The 22819-nt window shown below is 55.9% G+C and overlaps 1 protein-coding gene across 4 annotated transcripts in view; it reads left to right on the top strand.

Moving 5' to 3' along the window:
- The window catches only part of CACNA2D2 (calcium voltage-gated channel auxiliary subunit alpha2delta 2), a 223836-nt gene that overhangs the window by 183020 nt on the left and 17997 nt on the right, over positions 1 to 22819 (top strand). For all 4 annotated transcript variants that reach the window (XR_013927591.1, XR_013927592.1, XM_080383949.1 and 1 more), the window contains exons 5-12: positions 6439 to 6483; positions 13601 to 13745; positions 17653 to 17784; positions 18039 to 18096; positions 20263 to 20313; positions 20487 to 20586; positions 21383 to 21541; positions 22041 to 22148. Coding sequence is in view for 2 of the 4 variants with exons in the window: in XM_080383949.1 (XP_080240075.1) it covers positions 6439 to 6483; positions 13601 to 13745; positions 17653 to 17784; positions 18039 to 18096; positions 20263 to 20313; positions 20487 to 20586; positions 21383 to 21541; positions 22041 to 22148 (798 nt within the window). In the remaining 2 variants the exon portion in view is untranslated. The remainder of the gene's footprint in view (positions 1 to 6438; positions 6484 to 13600; positions 13746 to 17652; positions 17785 to 18038; positions 18097 to 20262; positions 20314 to 20486; positions 20587 to 21382; positions 21542 to 22040; positions 22149 to 22819) is intronic.

Raw genomic sequence — 22819 nt, 5'->3', positions numbered from 1 at the left:
TGAGCTGTGATGTAAGAGCTGCTGGGGACAGAGTTTAACTGCTGGGCACAACATGGGTGGTTTTGGGGTGCGGGGGCATGCGTGGAAGTGGCAGAGGGAGCACGGGTGCCCGGAAGCCCCACGCTGCTGCCTCTATCCATAACCCCCGCCTGCAAGCACACAAGCAAATAACAAAGCCCAGATAATTTCAAGCTCCATTAGAAATGAAACTCCAGGGAAAACGGGATTGCGGTTTGCCAAATGGGGAAGGACAGGAGGAATAACAGAGATTGCACTTCCAGACACCCAAGAAAGGTGAGGGATAAAGCAGAGGGACATGGCGGCATGGCTGGATGCCCCTCCACAGCTGTACAGCCCAGGATGCAGCATCTGTCTGGGCATCCCAACCAGCTGCTCCATCTGGCACCGCCACAGTCCACCCAGCACATGTCTGCAGTGGGAGCGGCAGCCGCACCATGCCATGCGTGGGTGCTGGTGGCTGTTCCTGTGGGTTTGCCACAGCGATGCAGGCAAGGCTTTGTGTTCAAAGCGGCATTAGAAAGGTAAACGCCAGGTCCTTATCCTCCTTTCATTTTTCTCCTCCTTTAATTACAGATCCTACTTATCAGCCAAGAACAGAAAGATCGTCGCTGTAACCTTGCACTTGCCCTTGTAGAAGGTTTACCTAAAAAGTTAGAAAATAAAATCAAATACTCTAATTTGCAGTCGTCTTGCCATTTCAAACACAGTTTTCATTACAGCACAGAAAGTGCATTGAAGCTGTGTTTATAACCCCCTTTTAGATAACAAATCACATTTTCTTTTGGCTGGTGAGTGTGTAGAATTGATATTATTTTTTTTTTCAGTTTAATGGGTTTGTGTGTTCAGGAATGATCTCCATCAACTGAGAGTCTTTATTGTGTTTGATATAATGTCAGCTTTCATTACGCTCGGAGAATTACTGTGTTAAAGCACCAACCTTGCTGTAGAGCTGTTCTGGCCGAAAAGGAGAAGAAAATCATTCACAAAAATCCCCATGTCAGTGCTATTCCATCTTAGAGCTAAGGATGGGGCTTGGAGGGGGTTCCCATCGCCCCCGGCTCTGCAAGACAGCCAGGCCACCCATGGCAGCCCCATGGGTGCGAGGGTTCGGTGTGAGGGCTGCCGGCTTTCCTGCCAGTGCTCCCATCCCATCCCATCCCATCCCATCCCATCCCATCCCATCCAGCCACCAGCAGGGTGTCCTCAGCACCCGCCAGCTCTGTGTGTGTACTGGCATCCCTGCAGTACCCGGGTGCAGCAGAGGGGAGAGGCAGTTGCATCTTGTTTGAGACAGCCTCAAAGGAGCAGGAGCAGACAGGAGACGCCATGTAGAGAAGAATAGCTGGCGAGGCATGATCAGATAAAACATCTTCTCAGGGAGATGAAAAAACTGTTGACGGGTCACTTAAATATTTCCCCAGCTCTGTCAGAGAAGCAGAGGGAGGAAATTGCTTTTAAAAAAAAAGATGCCAAGGCAGATTATGATGACTGTTTCCACCTGTCCTGGGTAATGCGTACAGCCTCTGCTGCTGGGTAGGATGCGAGGGGACTCGCCTGGCGAGGGCTGCAGGAGGGGCATGGTCCCCGCTGGGCTGGGCTGAGTCCACCCGGCAGCCTGCGGTGTCTGGGGCTAACCATGAGTATTTTCCTCTTCCCAGGGACCAGGGAAGGATTCATCATGATGCATATGGACAAAGTTATCTCTAGCCCAGTGGAAATAAAAGGTTCAGCCCTACTAGCCACTGCCAGAGTTTTTTTTATGATGCCCAGAGGCGTGGCTGTGGTTGCAGGTAGGAATTTCTCCCAGGGATTCATGCAGTCCCTTTGGGAGCCTGTTCCGGGCCATAGCCCTCACACTGCCCTGTGGCAGCTGTTGCAGAAACGCTTTCTTGGACTTGTTACGCAGCCAAGAAGGCTGCTGTGCTTGTGCCAAGGCTGGGAGACCCTGGGGTGAGCACTCACCTGGCTGAGGCCTCCAGCCCCAGCTGCCAACTAGGGTAAACTGGCTGGCACAGACCCGTCCCCAGGCACAGCCATCAGATGGTCCCATATCACTCTTCCCGACATGGATGGGCTTGGCAGGGGGTGACGCTGCAGTGGAAACATTCTGTGTCCCCCTGCTCACCACCTACTGCCACCCAGCCTTAATGCAGTCACAAGGCTGCAGGTGCTGCAGGTGCAGTAGGAGCTGCAGGAGCTGCGTGACACACTGCAGGCAATCTTCCATATGAAAGGTGCAACTATAAGCAAAAATTGTTGCTATTTTTGTGTGCTTAATAGTTTGGAGACACAAAGAACTCCCTAAATATTAACTGCCCTTTGCAAGTGCTGATGGCAAAGGAAAGACGGGCTTATGAGCACAGCAACCAGTGCGGTGGGGTCATGCTGGCTCCTGCTTACTCTCCCAAACTGCTGAGTTGCCCATGGGTCTGAGCAGGCACAGATCCCCATCACCTGCTTTGTCCCTACATCAGAATGCCATGGGCTGGGACGCTGACTGTGCCACAGACCCCATCCAGTGGCTGGGAAACGGGCAGGTGCCAGCCTGGGATCCATCTTGTCTTTTCCTGCCGCCCTCCAAGTTCCTCCTAATTGTCTGGAAGGTAAACTGCTGCAGGATTTGGCTCTTCCAAAGCAAATTAAATCTTGAAAGAGATTTCCTGACCGCAGGGATCACCTGTGCCACTTGAATAAATGAAACCTGCAGCCGGAGGGCTGAGATGAACCAAAATAAATGCAGTGGAGCAGGAGCTACCTGCAAAATCACTCCCAGGAGCTGCAGCATCCCCAGGGCATGCAGTCGGCAGGGTGACCCTTACAAGATGACGGCAAGCAATCCTTCCAAGGACAACACATCTGCAGGAGAAGGATTAGCCAGCTCAGATGATCTTACAGAAAAGCTATACAGGGGGAGAGTGAGCCGTGTCACCTCTGCTGTGTCCCTGCTGGCAGTGTGCTCCAGCTGGACAGGCTGGAGCCAGGGGCTGAGGTGCCACCAGCAGCTCCTTCCCAGGCCTTTTCAGGGCAGTGGCAGCTGTGTGCATGATGTGGTTTGATTGCCACCTTGTTAGACTGCTGACCTGGGGGTTTGGGCCAGCACCCCCCTGTCCTGATATTGATGATCTTCAGTGAGAGAGCAGAGCACTGACCTTTCTAGCAGTATTTTTAGTCACTGTAATTGTTTTAGGCAAAAAAAGACATATTTGAGTGCTTTTGGAGAAGGCTGGGGCGGGGGGGGGAGTGCGCCTCACCACCTACCTGAGACCGCCGCCATGCCCCTCCTTGTCATGGGCTTTGGCTCAACCCTGGTCTGCCAGCACGTGGCCAGGGAGCACCGGTGCCAAAGCAGGGTCCTCCCTTGAGCTGCTGGCAAGGCTCCAGCTTGCAGCTTTGCAGAAGTTCACAGCCTGATTTCATTCATTAGCTTTTTGCTCAGCATTTTGGTGTAAAATCAGCAAAGGAGGGGAGCCCTGGGCTGTGAGGGAGGGTTCAAGGGGACAGGCAGGACCTAGGGTCCCTGGGGAGGCTCTGGCACCCAGCATCCCTGGAGCCCCATCTGAAAGCTCCCACCTGGGCCAAGCCCTTGGCTGGGGGCTGCCCAGTGAACCCAAACCACAAGGATTTGGTACAGGCACAATGGTTGCTCAGTGGCTTTGCCAGAGAAACCTGGGCAATAGCTTCAGCGGCATTTGCAGATTACTTTGCCTTTGCACTTAACTCCCAAGGTTGTTTTCCCCCTGCCTTGCAGTGAGGGTTTAGGAGGCTGAAATAACCCCATGCTCACCAGCTAGTGACACAGTGCTTGCAGTGCCATTACACAGATGCCGTTTGGCAATTATGATGCAAGAAAATTGGCAGTGGTTAACACGTCATCAAGGAGCAGCTACTCAGCATCAGCCTCCCCTCCAGTGCAAACAGGTGAGCGCTTTTGGCGGGCTCGTTTGCAAGAGGTAGGGGCAATGTTTTGCCCTGAAATCCCTCGACATCTTCACCGCTTGTTTTCTTTATTACTATTTATTCTGAAAGGCTCTAGAAATACCAGTGCTATTTACACAGACTGGGTGCTGGGTTTAACATGGACCAGAGGAGGAGGAGACAGAGAGGTTTACATGAAGAAGGCAAGTGTGTTTAAAAAACAAATACTAGGGAGAGAAAATTGTAGGACCCCATGTCATCTCCTGAGAGACCCCTGGCATCTCTAGGCTGTCTCCGATGGCTCTGTCTCTCCTTTCTGGAATAAATTCACCAGCTCCACCAGCCTCTGCTGGGGTTGTCAGGGCTTGATGCTTAGGTTTAGCAGCAGACTTGGCACTGCTGGGTTAATGGTTGCACTTGATGATCTTGAAGGTCTTTTCCAACTTAAATGATTCTACGAAAAAGTGCATGGCAAGGGCTCTGTGATCCCTCAGGAAACTAGTGGGAGAGATGTCCTTCCAGGGTGTCTGCTCCCAGTGCTGTGTCATGCCGTGGGAGCGCTGGTGTGAGTAAAAGTAGGACCAGGGGACCAGCTCTCCTCCCCACGCATTACCTCCTCCTGCCTTCTCACCCACTGCGGGAGCAGGGCCACTGCCTGATGGAGGGGATGGAGGGGATTTGAGCTTTATGGGGAAGCCGATGGAAGACAAAATGAATAACAAAGCACCTTCTGGATGGCTGTTATTAGTCACACTCACTTCTGATTAAAGATCATTAAACATGAAATTAGCTCATTTGTGTTACGGGTCTCCCAGGGGTTCCTTTAATTAGGAAGTGCAGATGGCCACAGACCTGGGGAGACAGCAGTGCCGGCAAGGGGCAGGGGTGTGCACGGGGCCGGGAGCAGCACAGGGAGGGCACCTAAAGAGAAATTAATCTTTTTTCCCCTTTTCTTGTTGTTTTAAACCCCTCAGCATTTCACAACAAATCAGAGATAATTAATAAGTACATTCCCTTAATGACTAGGCTTTTTAATAGCAGAAATTGGAAGATGCTGTGTCAATTTTATTTATTATTTTTTTCAATTTCCCCTCTCGGTGCTGACTTACCACCATGATTAGAGTTGCAGAGCCTGCAGGAGGGACCATCCCCTCTGCCCAGGAGGGTGCTGAAACTGCCCTTTGCTGTCACCATCCTGGGGGAACGTCGGCTGCGCAGGCTGCTGGGATCCCCCTGCTACCGGTGCCCCTACCTTCGAAGCATCCCCACTGCAGGGGCTTTCCCACCTCTTGGTGGGCTTGTGTCATAACAGCCTGGAGAAACAGCAGCAAGCCACTCTAGGGAGCAGGTCTGTGGCTGGAGGATAATGCCAGCGAGGGGTTAGTGACTGCCAGCTCCCAGTGGGGCCAGGACAGCAGAGTGGGTGGTGCCAGCTCCTAGTAATCTGTTCGGACCTGCCAGTCCCTTTCCAGGGCACAAGCCCCCAGGCGGGCTGGTCTGTGTGTCACGGTACCACCGGCCCTGGCACCAGCCCGCAGCCAGGGTGGGTGCTGCAGAGGCAGCACCAGAGTTGGAGTCAGGAGGACAGGGACACTGTGTTTTGGTTAAGGTTTTGGCTGCATTTCTGTTCTGGGTCCAGATCACTTTCCTCGCTAACTAATAACAGCAGTAACCATCCCAGGGCGCTGCCTGCACAGCTGCTGACGGCTGGTTGAGTGGCAGACATGTTAGTGCGGCGACGGCTGCTGGTGCGCCTGCATCATGCTCGCATCCTGGCACGCAGGGAAGCGTCTCCCAGTGCCCTTTAATTACCCTTTCTGATGGCACACAAAACGCTGTTGTGACAGCATTGCTGCTCTCCAGATTGCCTCTTTAGGAATTTTATCACCTGCCTCGTGTCCTGACATGCAGGAAAGAAGAATCTGAGTGGACCTTTTTGCCTTAATAGGCTCTAAATACCCCAAATTAATGACGTGCATTTCTCCATGGGAGCGAGGACGCCCTTCTCCCTGTTCCTGCTGCGTGGGGAGGGGAGTGGAGTGGAGCTTTGCCGGCCTCAGGGGCGCTGCCTGCCACACTGCCCATGCCTGGCTCTCCTGCCGCTCCCGAGGTTTGCAGGAGGACCAGAGCATCCCGGGTGCAGTGACACAGTGCAACCTCACGCCCGGTGGCAGTGCAGAGGCTGCGGTAAGGCCAGTGGCACTGCTGCAGGGCTGTTTGGCTGTGGCAGAGGCTGTGCATTGCCCCGCGCTGCAGCAGCTCAGCAGCAGCCACGAGTAGAGGGAAATGTGGCAGACGGTGGCTGGTCCTTGAACAGTGGACAAGGGGGATGTGGGGTCCCAACCATGTCCCAAGGGCTGCATGGGGTGGGCAGAGTTCAGTTCCTAGTGATGTGGCTGCCAGCAGCATGATGGAGGTGCTGAGGGGATGAGTAACAGGGGAGACCCCTCTGCTGTCCCCATCCCTGCTAAGCACTAACTCCACTCTCCCTCTTCTCTGCAGGAGGAAGACATCGAGTACTACGACTCCAAGGCCGACACCGAATACGTGAGTACTATCCCTGCTGCAACACTGGCACGCTCAACACCCCAGCCTGGCGCTGAGTCCCTTGGTGGGGCAGTCCCAGCACTGTACCAGCAGGGCATAGCACAGCATTTGTTACAGCCGGCATAACAAGACTCTGTCTGCGGTGGGCAGCAAACGCCCAGTGCGCAGCCATGCCCCCCAAGCCAAGCCATGGTGGCATGTTGGCCAGCACCAGGGCCAGCAGCAGGCAGGTGGGCATGTTGCTCCACCGCCTGCAAAAGTTTCTAAAATTAAAGCTGGCATTGAAATTCAAATGAAGAGCAAACCTTTAATTAGAGACTGAATTTAATTCTCTGCCCCCCTCCTGGCACAGCCGTCCTGTGATTTCTGGCAATCAGTGCTTTAACTACAGACCCGACAGCTCCGCTCTCCCAGCTCTCTCAGGGGAGCTGGCATTTGCCGGCTGTTCCACACAGCAATGGTGGTGGCACTCAGGTGCCACACCACAGGCACAGGATGCTCCGCCGGCAGTGGCTGCTGCCCCACAACACCCTGCTGCGCTGGCAGGTGATGGGTCACCTGGCTCCTATGTTGTGCCGTGCTGTGGGATCCTTCCAAAACAGGGGCTCACCGGGTCAGTGATGCTCTTGGTGTGGGGTCGTGGGGGAGCAGCTGTGCCACTGTGTCCTTGGAGCTGGCTGGGAGCCCCAAGCAGAGCAGGGTGGGGGCTTGGGGGCAGCCCCAGCCAGTGCCAGTGCCCCGGGACTGGTCCTTGCCCCAAGGCGGAGCCAGCAGCAGATGTGCCATCCGGGGTCAGTGCTACAGTGGGAGGGGAGGAGTGGCAGCACATGGCATTGGCAGCAAACCACCTGCAAACCACATGGCCTTGTCTCGAAATAATACTTGGGTGACCCCACGAGCCTTCAGAAGGCCCCATGCAAAAGGGAGGGGAGGATCTGGGCTTGATGGGGTCCCACCAGCTTGGGTGACATGCCCTGCACCGAGCTCCAGCTCTCCTCTCACCCCGCCTTGGAGGTGGTGGCCAGAGCGGACGAGGGGCAGGCTGGAATGGAGGATGGATGCCTTCAAAGCAGAGCTATTGACAAACTGCCCGTGCCATTGTCCCCAGGCAGTGACAGCAGGAGGGCTCCTTGGCAGGGAAAGCAAGTCAGGGAGAGTCTGGGAGATAGGATGGAGAGGTCGGGCAGATGCTGTGGCTGAAGGGGAGGGCACTTGCTCTCCCAAGCAGGTCTCCCTGCTCATTTGAAGCCATGGATATCTCCTGTCCCTCCCCAGCCCAGGGGGAGCTGCCAAAGCAGGGAGGATCCTGCTCTCCATGGCTGCTCTGGAGAGGACAGAGCTAATGGGCTTAAAATGCATTAAAGCGGATCTTGGATAGAAGTGGAGGAAAAACTGGCTGGCAGTTGATGCAGGAGGAGGCAGCCTGGGGAGCAGGGTAGCTCCCTGCCTGGAGGGCTGAGCAGCAGGACGCGTGCACCCATAAGGCTGGGCAAGGCTTTTGCCACGGAGCAGGGGACAGAAGAGCTGGAAGTCCCCATGCCTGGTGTAACCCCGACTGGTCCTGGCTGCCCACACCTAGCCAGTGTCGGGGCAGCGGTGATCTGAGCTGGCAGCTCTAGCTGTTAGCTTTGGGATTAGCCATTTCTGCAAGTGAAGAGAGCATCCTGATCACGTTAGGTGGGATTATGACATGGGAGGCATCTCGACCTCAGAGCTGTGCCTGCTGAGCCCTCCTGGTGTATGGGGCACCAGGGAGGAACCATGCACCACAGCGTGGCACAGTGTCCCTGGGGACTGTGGGGCTCAGCGCCCAGCTCCCTGGTCCTTCCCCAGGAGAGGTGGTGTGTCATCGGGGAGGAACAGCCCTGCAAATCTGTCATCAGCCACACTGACTTCAGTCCTCCTATGGTGAAATATCAAGCAAAATTGGGAGTGTCCTGTTGCAGAGCCTTGTGGATTTGGCAGGGAGGGCGCATCCCTATCGATGCTGCTTGCTTGTGAAATCCAAGCAAATTTAATTCCAGCAAAAATAATGGAGATAAAAGAAGGTGATACTGAAATAAAAAAGGAGAGAGATGATATCAGAAGGTCTAAATGGAACTAAATAGTGCTCTTTCCATCTTTTCTTTATTTAGCTTCAATTTTTATATTTAAATTGAGCAGGATCTAGCTGAAATTGAGTTAGTTCTGACGGACAATGCCTATTCAACATAACTGGGACTTATTCACAAGGCTTACATCAGCTTTAACTACAGTGCGAAAGAAATGAGCTTCCTATTCATTTTGCTTGCACCTCAGCTCCGCTATCTTCCTAAACAGATTTTGGATTTCCAAGTGTTTTTTAACAAATGGGAACATTAGAAAATTTTTCCTGCAGGTCCCCGAGGCTCTCAAAATGTTGGCAGAAATGGAGCTTTCACCTTTCTCTGCTAGCAAGGGCTGTGGGGTTTATCCAGGGAGAAGTATTCAAACTAGCAGATGCTACTGGTTGGGTATCACAGGCAGAACAACACAGAAATAAAGTGATTTTCCATTTTAGTATTGCATTGATGGCAGGGGATGATGCTTAAGTCACAGCTGAAGCCAAAATCCCTTGGGACATACCATTCTCCAGTGGAAAGCAGCACAGCTCCATGAAGGTATCCTCACCCCAAAGTCAGCACTCGGGCACCCACCCGCTGCTGGAGGTCCCTGAGAAGGGGTGAGAGTGGAGGTGCTGCTGGCAGGCGGCTCTGTGACAGCCTTAGCACCCTCCGGGGCAGGGGGCAGCACGGTGTCGGTCCTGGCCGCCCGCTCGCTGCTCACCTGCCCGGTAGATGCAGTGAGGAGAGGGAGGAGTTAAAAAAAAGCCCCTAAATGTCAGCAGCAGATAAAGGGTGTTGGAAAATTTAATCTTCCAACTTTCTCAACTAATGTGACATTTGGATTTCCTCCTGATAAGCTATCAGCCGTAGAAGTTTCTTTCTTTTGCCTTTTTTCTTTTTTTTTTTTTTTTTCCCTTCTTCTCTCCTCTGGCTGGTAATTTAAAAATAAATGGTCTAGAAAGATCTCTAAACAGTACCTTTGGCAAAGATTAAAAAAAGCGAAGGGGGATAGGGGGACAGGCTGGCGGGAGAGGCTGATTGTTATTTATAACCTGGGCTGCTATAAAAGCAGGAATGTGGCTGGAGAACACGCCGTCTCCCTCCCTGGCATTAAATTACCGCATTTCAGGAAAAGCTGAGAGATTTAAGAAGAAAGGCCCTTTTGCATGGGCCTGGAGTTTCTCAGCCATGTGCTGGGGCATTATATTTGTATGCATTATTAGCAGTAATCATGATGTGTTGATAGGAGTGTTTTGCTGGTTTTTCTGGACTTAGCACAGATGGGTGCCCCTGGAAAATTTAAAAGGCTTTGTTGGGATCTCGGAAAGATACATCCCGCTCAGATGTGTGTGAGATGGGACGAGGGATGCAGGGTTGGTGTCGGGGTGTCGCTGGTGCTGGTGGTAGCGGGAGGAGCAGCACAAGGGAGGGCTTCTTTGGAGCTGCAACACCCCAGCCAGCATCCCAGAGCAGCTGCCTGCACCACTAGCCAGACCAGCCCTGCATTTTTCATCGGTGCTGCCATTGGAGCCGTCATCATTAGCTGTGATGGCTCGTTCCCATGGAGATGAGCAATGAACGGGGCTGTCTGCATCCGCAGGAGCTGCCTGGCCGAGGCATCGCTGCTGCGCCAGGTCACATCCCCAGCTCCATCTGCAGCTCCAAACCCCACCACTGGCGGGACCCCCCTGATAGTCCTTGTGCCCGTGGGCTGGCTGGCTCTCCTCAGCCAGCACTAGCCTGGATGTGATGGAAGGCAGGTACTTGCTGTGAGCATGGCAGCCTCCAATGAATCTGTTGTGTGGTGCTACTGGTGCTCATTGGGTGTTGGGGCATCTCTGGGTTTTACACCCTGTCCGATATTTTGGGAGACTGGAGAGAGAATATTGTGACTGGCAGCCCAGCTGCTAAAGCACTGGAGATGGCAAAATCTCTCGGCGCCTGATAACTTCTTGCTGAAGCAATAAATACGTATAATATTGATATATTGCCAAGGAGTCAATTTCTAACGGTGTGTAGCAAATAATATATTCAAACTGTAGCAAATAATATATTCAAACTGTAGCATCTATTTGTGTTATGTTGTACATATTGTAACAGATAAATAGAAGTTTCCAAGTTCTTTTGAAATGTAATGATGAGAAATGCTGCAAAATCTGCCTGAGGGCCTGCCGAGATGCTCATGGTTTAACTGGTGTAAATCCAGGAGAACTTGAATCATCTTCTCCTTTACTCTAATATAAATTTAATGCAGAGTTTCTTCCTCCAGCCTTCCCAAGGTGGCTCTTTGTAGCCGCAGCCTAGCACTGAGATGCTCCCATCCCTGCCTGGGCTGGTAACAGCTTTGACTGCCTTCACCTGGGTGGAAATGACACCATTTCAGGTGCCCAAATCAACCTGGCTTAAACAGGAATAACTTGGTTGAGGTCAGGAGATTTATAGATAAAGGATAAACTCAGCTTGAATAACATCAGCTCTTTCCACGGGTCTCTTTGCTGTATAGGTGTCAGTGATGCATGAAGTGTCCTACGTATATATAGCTGTATATTTGTCTCCGAGATCTATACATATGCTTCTTTACAGCTACATGAATGAGAGCAGCCAGACAGCGCCGAACCTGGCAGAATACAAATTAGCCCCTCAGAAGTGGGTGATATAACAGAATAATGATAAACAGAAGAGTGGTAATTATATACAGTAGTTCCAGCTCCGGTAAAGTGGAGAATAACCATGCAGCCTGGGAGAAATAGGGAGGGTTGGATTTTCCTGGCTGCTGGGGGTGGCAGGGGCAGTGGATGGGCTGGACCCTGGGAGGATGCCCTGCCAATTTGAGGTGCGGAGGGATGGGGAGGTGTCATCAGGACTTTGCTGGACTAAAAAAAAAAAAAAGGTTTTAGTGTCAAAGCAGAGGATTTGGTGCTACAGATGCCCTCAGGGCCACGGTTTTATCCCATCTAAAGCCTGTTTTCAGCAGGCATCTCTAAATCACTGTCTGGTGCTTGGTGAAGCTGGCAGGGGCAAACTGTGGTGCTTTCCCCCAGAGACTTGAGCCCCAAATTGATGGCAGGCTCGGGGCTGGGGCTGCTCTCCAGCTAGCCCATGGCCCAGCATACAGCCAGGGTGCCAGCTCTGCTGCAGCATCACGGCTTTGCATGGGGGGCCAGCAGTCAGTTTTGTGCCTTCTCTCCAGATTTACGTGAAATTGAGAGCATAATCTGATTTTGATGGTGGTGACATGGCTCAGGGGAGGTGGGGACAGTCTCTGCCCACCTCCCACTCAGCTACTGCAGCTGTAATTGAGTTCAGCATCTTTCTGGGTGGCTGGAGCCCCTGTGCCAGGATCAGCTTGGTGACGTGGTTACACTTGCAATCCACCAGCTGGAATTAAAGCCCAAACCTTGCATATGAATCCTGTTATTCTCCCGAACTGTGGCGAATGGTTTGGCCACTCTTCGCAATGTCAGGGGAATGTCACTGCCTCAGTGGCCGGCCAGAGCTGGCACAGGGGAGGTGGCATCTCTCTGCATCATCTGCAACGGGGAAACAGGGAGGAGGCCAGGATGGGTGTTAAATGACCTTCGTAGTTTATTTCCCAAACACATAATTTTCCTTTAAATATATGGCTTTTCCCATGAGAAATTCAGACCTTTTGTCCCCTGGGTTTTGTTGAGAGGAGCCTGGCCAGTGGGAGAGCTGCTCACGCTGGGCCACCAGGGCAGTGGGATGGGACAGTCCCCTACCCCTTGTCCCCACTGGTGCTGGGGTGCTTTGCTGCAGGACAGCGTGGGGCAGCCATCCCTGGCACAGTACCACACAAGCTCTCCCTGGAGCTGCTCGCGCTTCCAGTCACGTCTGCTGTCATTTCTGCGGGGCTGATCTCTGCTACCGCAATCAGATGGCCTTACACGGGCACCGAGATAGGCACTTTGCTCGGGAAGGAGGCACAAGGGGGGGGGTTGGCACTGAGCTGCTTCACGAGGGGAATTCATTCCCTTGCCAGGCAGCAGAATCCACTCCTGTGCTGCTGCGCCCACCCCTGCCCCTTTTGCTCCTGCAGCCAGGGCCAGGGGAAGGTGGCTGGAGCCATCCTGTACCCCAGCTTGGGCTTGGCATGTCTCTGCCCCTGTGTTGCCTGTCCCTGCCCACAGACAGAGCAGGTAGCTCTGCAGCTCTGCCCCACTGCAGCGAGGATGTAGCTCTGAAGGCATGGAAGGGCAGGTGCTGCAGCATCCTCCCCTACCTCCTCCCCATCCCGAGCATCTCCCATCCGGCTGCACACAGCCTTCCCCAGCCACTGTGCTTGTGGGCTGGGATACAGCAGCTCTGATTCAGCACCTTCTCCTGGGTTTCTTTGCTCCCAGCAGGATGGCGGAGGTGATTTCCCCAGCTCTGTAGCGAGGCCACCCCCTTTCTCCCTCTTCCCTGCATGGCCCTGCAGCTCAGCTCTGCCCCTGTCCCCCCCTGTAGCCACCCAGCCGTTCTGCCTGCACCAGCACAGCACAGCACAGCCCTGCCCTGCCTTTCACCCGCAGTGCCATGCTGGCAGCAGGGCCCTGGGAAGGTTGAGGAGGGCTGGGAAGGCGAAGGAGGACATTTGAGCACCAGCAGTGGGGAATTCGCCGTCTCTTCACCATAATTAAATATTGTTTGCATTGCTTATTGACAGAGCACTAAGCTGCACTCCGTTTTAATTTGTTCTTTGATAGTTGCCTTTTGCTGCTAATTGATTTTCAAGGCTTTTTTGGTTTGGTTTGGTTTGGTTTGGTTTTTTTGTCTGACTTAATACCTGTCATGCTACCAAAGTCGGAGAGGCAAGGCTAACCGGCACCCACCTTTGTGCCCACCTGCTCCCAGCAGCCAATCCTGTGTGCCACCAGTACTGGCATGGGCTGCGGGCCAAATCTGTCATGAGAGCCAGCATGGCTGGTCTTTGCAGGGGGGACGTTTGGTGATGGGCTTTGGGTGGTGGTGTTCCCAGCATGTGTCCAGGGCTGGCACCCCGGGTGACCACATGTGCTCTGCTCCTTCTCTAGGATGATCCCGAAGGAGAAGAGTTCGAGAGGGAGAAGTCTAGCTCCAACTCCTTGAAGCTGGAGTTCACGGATGACCCCAACTTCAAGACCAAGGTTAACTATTCGTACGCTGCTGTGCAGATCCCCACGGACATCTACAAAGGCTGTGAGTGCTGCTCCTCACCCACTCCACTCTGCTCTGTGCTGCCTGGCCGGGCTCAGCCTCCACCTCTCCTGCTCAGGGTGCCACAGCCCCAGGGACTGTCACCCCAGGGTGCCACAGCTGGGGCTGGGGGCTGGGGGCTGGGGCAAGCTGGCTTCCAGCCGGGTGGACACTGGGAAGAGGCAGAGTCACTGTGTCAGAACAGAGGTGACAATGTGTTCCTCCCCAGGGACACTCAAGAGCATGGGATGGGCCACGGAGGCAGATCAGAGGTTAGGGCTTATTAGGAAGGGGTGGAGAGAGGAAAGGAGAAATTGTAATTATGGCAAAGGATAAAGCTTGTGCCCACCCGTCTGTGATCCCTCCCTGCACAAGAGCTCAGCAGAACTTGAGGAGCTTCAGAGCAGGTGCTGGAGCCAGGCAGAGGGATGGAGCCCCTCTGTGCGTGAACAGTTACAGCAGCAGCAACTCCAAACTCGTAGGAGGGAGCGAGAGGGGCTGTGCAGTGGGAGAGGGTGAAGCAGGCATGCTTCGTCACTGGCTTTGGGCTGCCTGAGGCTGAGGTTATTAAAAGGGAGAAAAAGCAACTGAAATCCTTCAGGAACGCAACAGAGGGTGACTGCAGGATAGTGAGATGCTGCCCTGGGCAGACCCCGGTGCCAGGAGCACACAGGGGGTATCAGCCCCATGGCCATGCCCCTGCCACTGCCAGAGGACACAGGCTGCTCCAGAAAGGGGGACCGGGTTGGCTGGCCAGCCTGGGAGCAGGCAGGGAAGGATGGATGTGCGGATGGGATAGGACACACCACACCAGCTTTAAGTCCCTGCTGGGAAGCAACACAGTCCCTGAGCTTCCAGAGCTCTCTCTGGCCTCGCTCTGGCACGTGGTGACAGTCGGTCTCCATTTCCCTCTAGTGGCTGCTCTGCACCGAGCTGGGGACCACTCCCAGCCGGAGATCATCCTCAAGCACCCGCAGGCCGCATCCTGTGCCCTGACCCTGCTGTTGGAGGGCACCCCTCATCTCCCTGTACCCACACCCCAGTGTTTCGGTGGCACTTGCCGAGGGCTCCCAGCTGGTCACAGCGGTGACTGGGTCCGAGCTCACATCCCTGCCCCAAGCGGCATTTTCCTGGTACATGGGCTTGTTACCAGCACGGCTGTGCTCACAGCTGCATCAGTGCAACGATTTCACCACGGCAGCAGCAGTGGATTAGAAATTTGCAATTAGTTTTATTACCCAGCTAGTGCAGGCCAGGCAGCTAATGAAGCACATCATGCAAGCAGGGTGGGCTGCGTGGGATGAAATATTCATTACTCCTCACCCCTGCTTGCCAGTTGACGCCACGGCTGATGCCCTGCCACGGCCACATAAATCACCGTGCTCGGCTGTGGGACAAGAGCAAATTGGAGATTAACATGCTCCAGGGACTCACAGCCTCTCGGAGAGGGATGCTGGAGAGGGAATGGGGCAGTGGGGGGTCCCAGTGGGGGAACACCCTTCCAAATCCCAATCCTAGTGGGGAAGGGAGCTGCAGCCACAGGGATGGGCTGTGCAGGCACAGGGATCAGACCATGTCCAGCTTCCCCAGGGTGCTCCAAAAAGGCACGGTGTAGGGCAGGGTGCTTAGCTGCTGCACTCTGGAGAGCAGGTTTGGGGTGTGAACATGGGGCCATCCCTGTGCCCTCTCCTGAGGGGACACCAGCAAGCTTAGCAGAGCCATGGGTGGGGAGCGTGTCGGGGGGGGGGGGGGGGGGGGGGGGCGCAGTGGAGAGGCGCTATCACTATCGCTGCCTGGCACGCTAATTAAACGACTATGGAGACACCCTCCACCGTCACCCCTCGCTACACACACAAATTACATCCTATATGTGTTTTATTTACTGTGCCATTTTTAATTAAATCTGCAATCGCTTGCTGGCAGGGCGGGGCTGGACTCACCCTGATGGGGACAGGGAGGAGATGGGGACAGGAACAGGAATGTCACCAGGAGAGGCTGGCAGCTCTGGCCTGGACTGAGGGGGACAGAAGCCATCCTGACCGTGGACACAGCCTCCCATCTGATGAGCAGTAGCCCATCACTCTGTGCACAGGGAGAGGGTGGGAGCTGTTTGTGCACAGGGCAGTTATAGAGGCTGCATTCCTGCAGAAGGATAGTGTAGGGGCTGTATTCACATGCAAGGATGATATAGGGGCTGTACAGATGAGCAGGGATGGTAATAGGGGCTGTGTTCATGTGCAGGGGTGGTATAGGAGCTCTGTATGTTCACAGGGAAAGTGTAGGGGCAGCTTTCATGCACAGGGATTGTATAGGGGCTGTGTTTGCTTGCAGGGATGGTATAGAGGCTGTATTTGTTCACGGGGATGATATGGGGGCTACACTCATGCTCCGAGATGCTATAGGGGCTGTGCTTCTGCTCAGAGGTGGTGTATGAGCTGTGTTTGTGCACAGAGGGCATAGGAGCTGCATTTGGCACAAGCCTGGTGTGGCTGATGGGCCCCAAGGGGCTGGGGGTGCAAGTGCTGCTGGGGCTGGAGGGGAACCTGTCAGTATTGCCCAGGGCTGCTCCAGGCAGGCAGGAGCCTGGCAGCCTGCTCACGACCCCTTCTCCCAGGAAAAACCATGTCCTGTGAAAGAGCCAAACAAGAAATCATCCTAAGTGCCCAGATAACAGCACTCTGTGCGGGCACGGTGCTGAGAAATGGCTGGGGAAATATGGATGGAGTAAATCGTGATTTGAAGGGATAGCTGCCTGAGGGAAGAAGTCTTCTGCAGTGGTGCTGGGGTGGTGGGATCCGGGATTCACCCTGGGTGGAACCTGCCCATGTCCCGCCAGCACCTCAGGGCTGTGGCAAAGGCTTGAACAGGTGATGACAGTGTTTCGAGGAGACACAAGTGTGGGAGGAAGCCTTAGGAGAGCTAAATATACTCCTCAAATGTACACCAGCTCGCCTGCAGCACCGCACTGGTTGCTCCGCCCAGTGCTAAGGAGGAGGGCTGCTCCTGGGAGCTCTTGCACCCCAAAAATGCACTGAGGGTCCCCCAGGATGAGTGCTGCCAGCTGCCCACTCCTATCCACAATGGCACAGCTGGCTCCTCAGCACCACAGTCCCAGGGCTCACCGTGGGGCACCCCTGTCCCCGGCCCAGGGCTTGGGGTACCCACAGTGTTCCAAGTGCCCCAAAGGGCACTGTGAGGACTGAGGGGTGCCACTGTCCCCAAAGCATCCTCCCTGCCAGCTGGCCAGCCCCATACCTGCCATACTGCCCCCCCCCCCCCGCGCTCTACCAGCCGCCCCCCTTGATTAATCACAGGCTGGGGCTGCCAGCAGCTTATCTTTTGCTTTAATAGCTGAATAATTTAAAAATGCTGTTTGCCGGCATCTTAATTGCTTTTGCATCAGGTGCAGGGGCCAGCAGGAATGCAGAGCAGGGCCCGGGAGGCTCCACACAGCCCTGCGGGGGCACAACCCCTTGGTTTCCCAGCTGGTGCCTGTCCCCAGGGAATGGGGCCAGCACGGTGGTGGGAGGAGCAGGGAGTTTTGCTGGGAAGGTGGTGAGATGGCAAGGCAGCTGTCCCCAGCGGTGGCTCTCCCTGCCCCAGAGCGAGGGGATGGGGATGGAGAGCGGTTGGGGGAGTATGGCCGGGTGGCTCAGGTCTCTGAGGAGAAGGGACAGCAGGCTGGTGGTGGAGGCTGTGGGAGCAAGGGACCAGGGGGATGCAGTAGCATCTGCAAAGTTCCTGTGGGCTCCTCCATGGGAAGGGGCAAAGGGGACACACCACCTCTCCCGCCCTGCCATCGCTGTGGGGACACCGTTGGTCCCCAGCACACACACCCCCACCCCACCCCCCCAGCTCTGCTGCTCCCCTGCATCTGCCCACCCACCCACCCCGGCTCTGTCTCCTGCAGCCACGGTCATTCTCAACGAGCTGAACTGGACGCAGGCGCTGGAGGATGTCTTCATCGAGAACCGCAAGGAGGATCCCTCCCTGCTCTGGCAGGTGTTCGGCAGCGCCACCGGCGTCACCCGCTACTACCCCGGTGCGTGGCAGGGGCCAGCGGGGGGTGGTGACTGGGGGCTGGGGGCTGGCCAAAAGGGCATGGGGGCGAGCATCCCCCAGCGCCAGCCCTGGGGGCCACCTGGCACACATAACCGTGCTGTGTCAAAGCCCATTGGTGTGAGTGCCCCGCCAGAGCCTGCTGCTTCCTCACCCCTGGGCATCCCTAAGTCCCATCCCCCTGTCCCCCACCCCAGGACAGCCCTGCCTTGCTCACCACCTGCCTTCCCCCCGCAGCCACCCCGTGGAGAGCTCCCAATAAGATCGACCTCTACGACGTGCGCAGGCGGCCCTGGTAAGGGGGTGCCAGGTGGGAAGGGGGGTCCTGTCGCCAGCCCTTCCCGGCTAGGAGCAGCCAGCTCCCTCCCCTTTTCATTTCACACATGGTTGCCATTAGCAAACACATAATTTGAGCAGAGGCACCTGAGCTGCAGCTCTCCGCTCCTGCTCCCCGTCCCTTTTCCTAGGAAGGCAGAGTGGGTTGGAGAGATAAATCCTTGGGTACAGGTGAAGGTGGAGAACCACCCCTCACCCTGTGCCCCCCCTGCAGCCGTGGCTACTGGCGCTCAGTCCTGGCCAGCATTCCCATCCGAACGGGAAAATCCTGGCTCTCAGAAACTGCGAGCCAGGAGGATGGCAAGAGAAGCAGGCAGGCAGCGCCGAGCTGTGGTTGCGTGATAGCTGCAAACAGCCATTTAGCTGCACACCGAGTGAGGCGGGACTGCATCGCGTCCCTGTCACCCAGGTAGAGGTGCCAGCTTGGCAGCGTCGGTGTGGTGCTGCCCGTGGGGCTGGGGGAGCTGCGGCCCCATCCTGCCTGCCCAGCCTGACACACACAGTCATGGAGAGGAAAGCAGGTGCCAGTCCCCGCTGCATGCCCAGGGAGCCCTGTATCCCAGGGGGTCACCCCCTGCCTAGCCCACTGCCCACACTAGGAGATGGCCCCTCTCCTTGTCAGAGAATTAATGGCCCTGCTGCTATGGTTAATTGTCTTTGATTGCTCCACATTAATTATTAACTGGTCTCTGCCGGGGCATCCATGCGGGTTATTGGCAGAGGGGGGAGTGGGGGGCTGTTTTGGGGAGGAGGGGCTGCTGATGTGTATGGGGGCTACTGAGCCTGGCTAGCACAGCTCCCTGTCCCCTAGCCAGCCTGGCCACCCACTTCCCCACACAGCCATGGAGGAGCAGCAGCACCCGTTGTGCTAGGTGGCAGCTCACCGCTGAGAACACCCCCTTGGGGTCCTCTCCTGCCCTTGTGCCAAGGTCCGGTGCAGCACACAGCCCTCAGTGCTGGGCCCACCGGGGTCACAGTCCTGCCTGCAGCCTTCATGGGGCTGCCAGCACCACTTGCCTGCCCTCCCCTCCCTTGATGAATGGCGCTATTAGCCACAGCCTTCTCCCGCAGAGCCCAGGGTATTCATCTGAGCAGGGCAGCCAGAGATGTATGTGCTGCCACAACCCATTACAGGCAGCATCTTAGTTAGGCTCCATGCCACGCCAGCAGCCCAGCCCCAGGGAGTGGGGCAGTCACCAAGCCCCCCGGCCCCCACCAGCTGGCAGGAAGCCCATGGGCAGCTGCCTGCCCATCCTGCACTCCAGCTTGACAGGAGGGTGCTGGGAGGATGCAGCATCCACACCAGCAGGGCCCCACATGCCAGCATCCCCCATCCTGCCCAGGTAATCACTTGTAATTAGGAAACACCAGGACCTGGAATGAGCAATCAGATCCTGCCCCTTCCCCAGTCCTCCCCAGTAACGGTGAGTAATTGATACTAATAACAGACTAATTAATTTGCATCAGGCCTGATCCTGATCAGGCCAATATTGAGGCTCCCTTGGACTTCAGCCATGGCAGGAGCAGGCCTGATGCGATGGGACAGGGAGGCTGGGTGGTGCCTGCCCGTTGCTGGGATGGGTGCTGAGCATCACGCTGGCCCCCTCCTGTGCAGGATGGCACAGCAGAGCTGCAAGCAGGACTGACTGCTTCAAGGAGTGAGGAAGGGTTCCCTAATTGTTTTCAGGGAGGAGGTTTTATATAGTAGTATTATTTTTCCTTCTCGTAGCTAAAAATAACTTAATCAGCCGGGCTTTTGAAGCTACCAGGGGGGTAAACAGCATCTTAATATGGATGTGTGTGTCAGCATAATCAGCGTGCAGAAAAGGGCCTGAAATGATGGAAGAGTTTAGCATTTAGAGCTCATTAGACTGATACGGTACTGAGCGGCAGGTCACTGGCAGTCTGCCGTGCCATGCTATGCCGTATCCTTGCCTCTTCCCACCACCACCTTGTCCCTGCTCCTTGCCATGGGGTTACCGCAGGCATGAGTGCACAGGTGCTCTCGGCACAGCTCCCCGGCCACCTGTGCCCTGGCAGAGCTTTGCTCTTGGGCTGCACCCAGCAGGGTCAGGGTCCCTCCCAAAATGAGCAGACCCTGCTGACCTGCCTCTGCACCCTACAGGTACATCCAAGGCGCCTCCTCCCCAAAGGACATGGTCATAATTGTGGACGTGTGAGTACACGGGTCGGGGCTATGGTGGGGCTGAGCCAGGTCAGAGTGGTGGCACAGCATGCTGGGGTGCCACTGTCCCACCAGCAGCCTCAGGGATGCTTACTGGGACAGCACTGGCAAGGAGCCCTGTGCCCCCTCACTGCCAAACCCCCAGCACCCTTCTCTCCTGCCAGGAGCGGCAGTGTGAGTGGCCTCACCCTCAAGCTGATGAAGACCTCAGTCTATGAGATGCTGGACACCCTCTCGGATGATGACTACGTCAATGTGGCCTCAGTGAGTGCCGCGGGGTGGGTGGCAGGGCTGTCCTCCCCAGGCAGCTCCCTGCTCCCCACTGTGGGAGCCCTTTTCCCCCAGACCCACCTGGCCAGGAGCTCTGCAGAGAGAGAAATGCTCTGGTTTTATTATATATATAATAACTATATAAGGAAATAGGTACTCAGGGCTCAGCTGTCCGTGGTGGTGAACAAAAGCTGTCCCCATCATGGGGTGTTTGCCACAAATGGTCCCAGGGCGATCCCAACCAGCCACCTCTGTCTGTCACCAGCCAGTGACATCATGCCCCTATGGCGATGTCACCAGCCCGTGACCTCATGCAGCACAGCGGCTGTGCCACCAGATCTGTGCATCGTTGGGCACCCAGCCCATGCCGGCCCTCCCCTGTCTGGCCGCAAGCACGCTGGCACTAATTAACGTGTCTGGCCTGGCTCCGTTAGCTGGATCGCTGCTCCCCTAATGAATGAGCCCTATTGCCAGCAAATGAAGCCATAAACGAGAGGCAGCACCTGCTCCCGCCGCCGGCGTGCCGCAGCGTGGCTACTTGCACAAGCCTGGGGGTCCTGCAGAAGCAACCCTGGCAGCACCCACTGCTGGCACCCACACCGGGCAGCTCAGTGCTGGATTTGTCCCAGACTATGCCCAGTCTTGGCATCGGCAGTCCTTGGGAAGTGGGACACGGGATGCTCTGACCACATCCTGCCCATGGAAGCTGAGCGTGGCGGGTGGTTTGTGCCTGCCAGGGGCTGCCCCTGTCCCCTTTCTGTGACTTGCCCCCCTCCTTTTTGCCTCCCAGTTCAATGAGAAGGCAAAGCCGGTGTCATGCTTCAAGCACCTGGTACAGGCTAACATCCGGAACAAGAAGGTCTTCAAGGAGGACGTGCAGGGAATGGTGGCCAAGGGCACAACCGACTATAAGGCTGGCTTTGAGTACGCCTTCGACCAGCTGCAGAATGTAAGCTGGGGGCCAGGCTGTGGACTAGGGGAGGGAGAGTACACCCACGGGTGCTGTGGGCAATGGGAATGCTCCAAGCATATGGCTGCTGCCCCGTTCCTGGCACTTTGGCAGGCAGAGGGCTCCTTGTCCTGCTTTGCAGTGCTGGGAGGGACATCCCTCTCCCCAGCACACTGTAGCTGAGGTTTTGTGGGAGCCACTGCCTTTCTGGGTTATTAAAAGCTAGCAAGGCTGGGCGGAGGGGGCTGAATCCAGCCAGACACAGTGCCAGAGGCAAAATAAAGATGGATGGTGCTATTAGGCTCCAAGTGGCAAGAGCCACAACTTCATTCCCAAGCAGACAGTGTCCCTTCTAACTTCATCCCAGCCACCCTCATCCTGGAGAAACAGACTGGGAAAAGAGATGGCTCAGGGCCAGCTCTCCCTGGCTGCATCCAGCCCTGCGCCCAGCACGGCTCGCTCTGGGTCTGGCCTCAGGCACTGTCTTTCTGCCCCGCAGTCCAACATCACACGTGCCAACTGCAACAAGATGATCATGATGTTCACGGATGGCGGTGAGGACCGGGTGCAGGACGTCTTTGAGAAGTACAACTGGCCCAATAAGACGGTGAGGAGCTGTGGGGCTGTGTGCTGAGCTGGGGCCACTCACTGGGGAGGGAGACGGCTGCTCCAGCTCCATTGCCAGCTTCCATCTCGTTTGCCTCTTCGCCATCCTCTCTCCCTGGCAGCCCGCTTCTGCACTGAGCTGCTGCCCTGGTAATGGGATGGCTGACACACCAGTGCCGTTTATAGCTGGCTCCCACTTGGCATGTGGGAGGCATGGGACCATGTGCCCCACAGGCCGCTGGGGAGGGGATGGGGCTGGTGGGCTCCCTGAACACCAGCCCCGTGGGGCGCAAACCCCAAGCATGGGGGCAGGTCTACTGGCAGGCAGGCGAAACAGCTGGATTGTCCCTGTTGCTGTCCAGAGACCTGTAGGCTGGGGGGGTTCTGGTCCATGCAGGACCCTTGGAGAGCACAGACCCCTCTGGGTGCAGTGATGCCCCAGCCTAAGGACCCCTGGGGTAGGTGGCTTGGGCCAGTGCAGTGATGGTGGGGGACAGGACTGGCCAGGGCCAGGTGAGGAGAGAGGGGCTCCCTTGCTGCCAACATTCACAGGAGCCTTCTGGCCACCTGCACTTGGCCATGAGCAGCACAGCTGCGGGCCATGGCAGGCAATGCCACACTATCACCAGGGAGGTTGCCATCAGCTGGCAGCACTGGGTGTGGAAGACCAGG

The sequence above is a fragment of the Falco punctatus genome, assembly GCF_963210335.1.
Source record: "Falco punctatus genome assembly, chromosome: 4".
In the NCBI taxonomy this organism is placed as follows: domain Eukaryota; kingdom Metazoa; phylum Chordata; class Aves; order Falconiformes; family Falconidae; genus Falco; species Falco punctatus.
The sequence above is the reverse complement of the archived record's forward strand: the minus strand, read 5'-3'. Positions and strand labels throughout refer to the sequence as shown.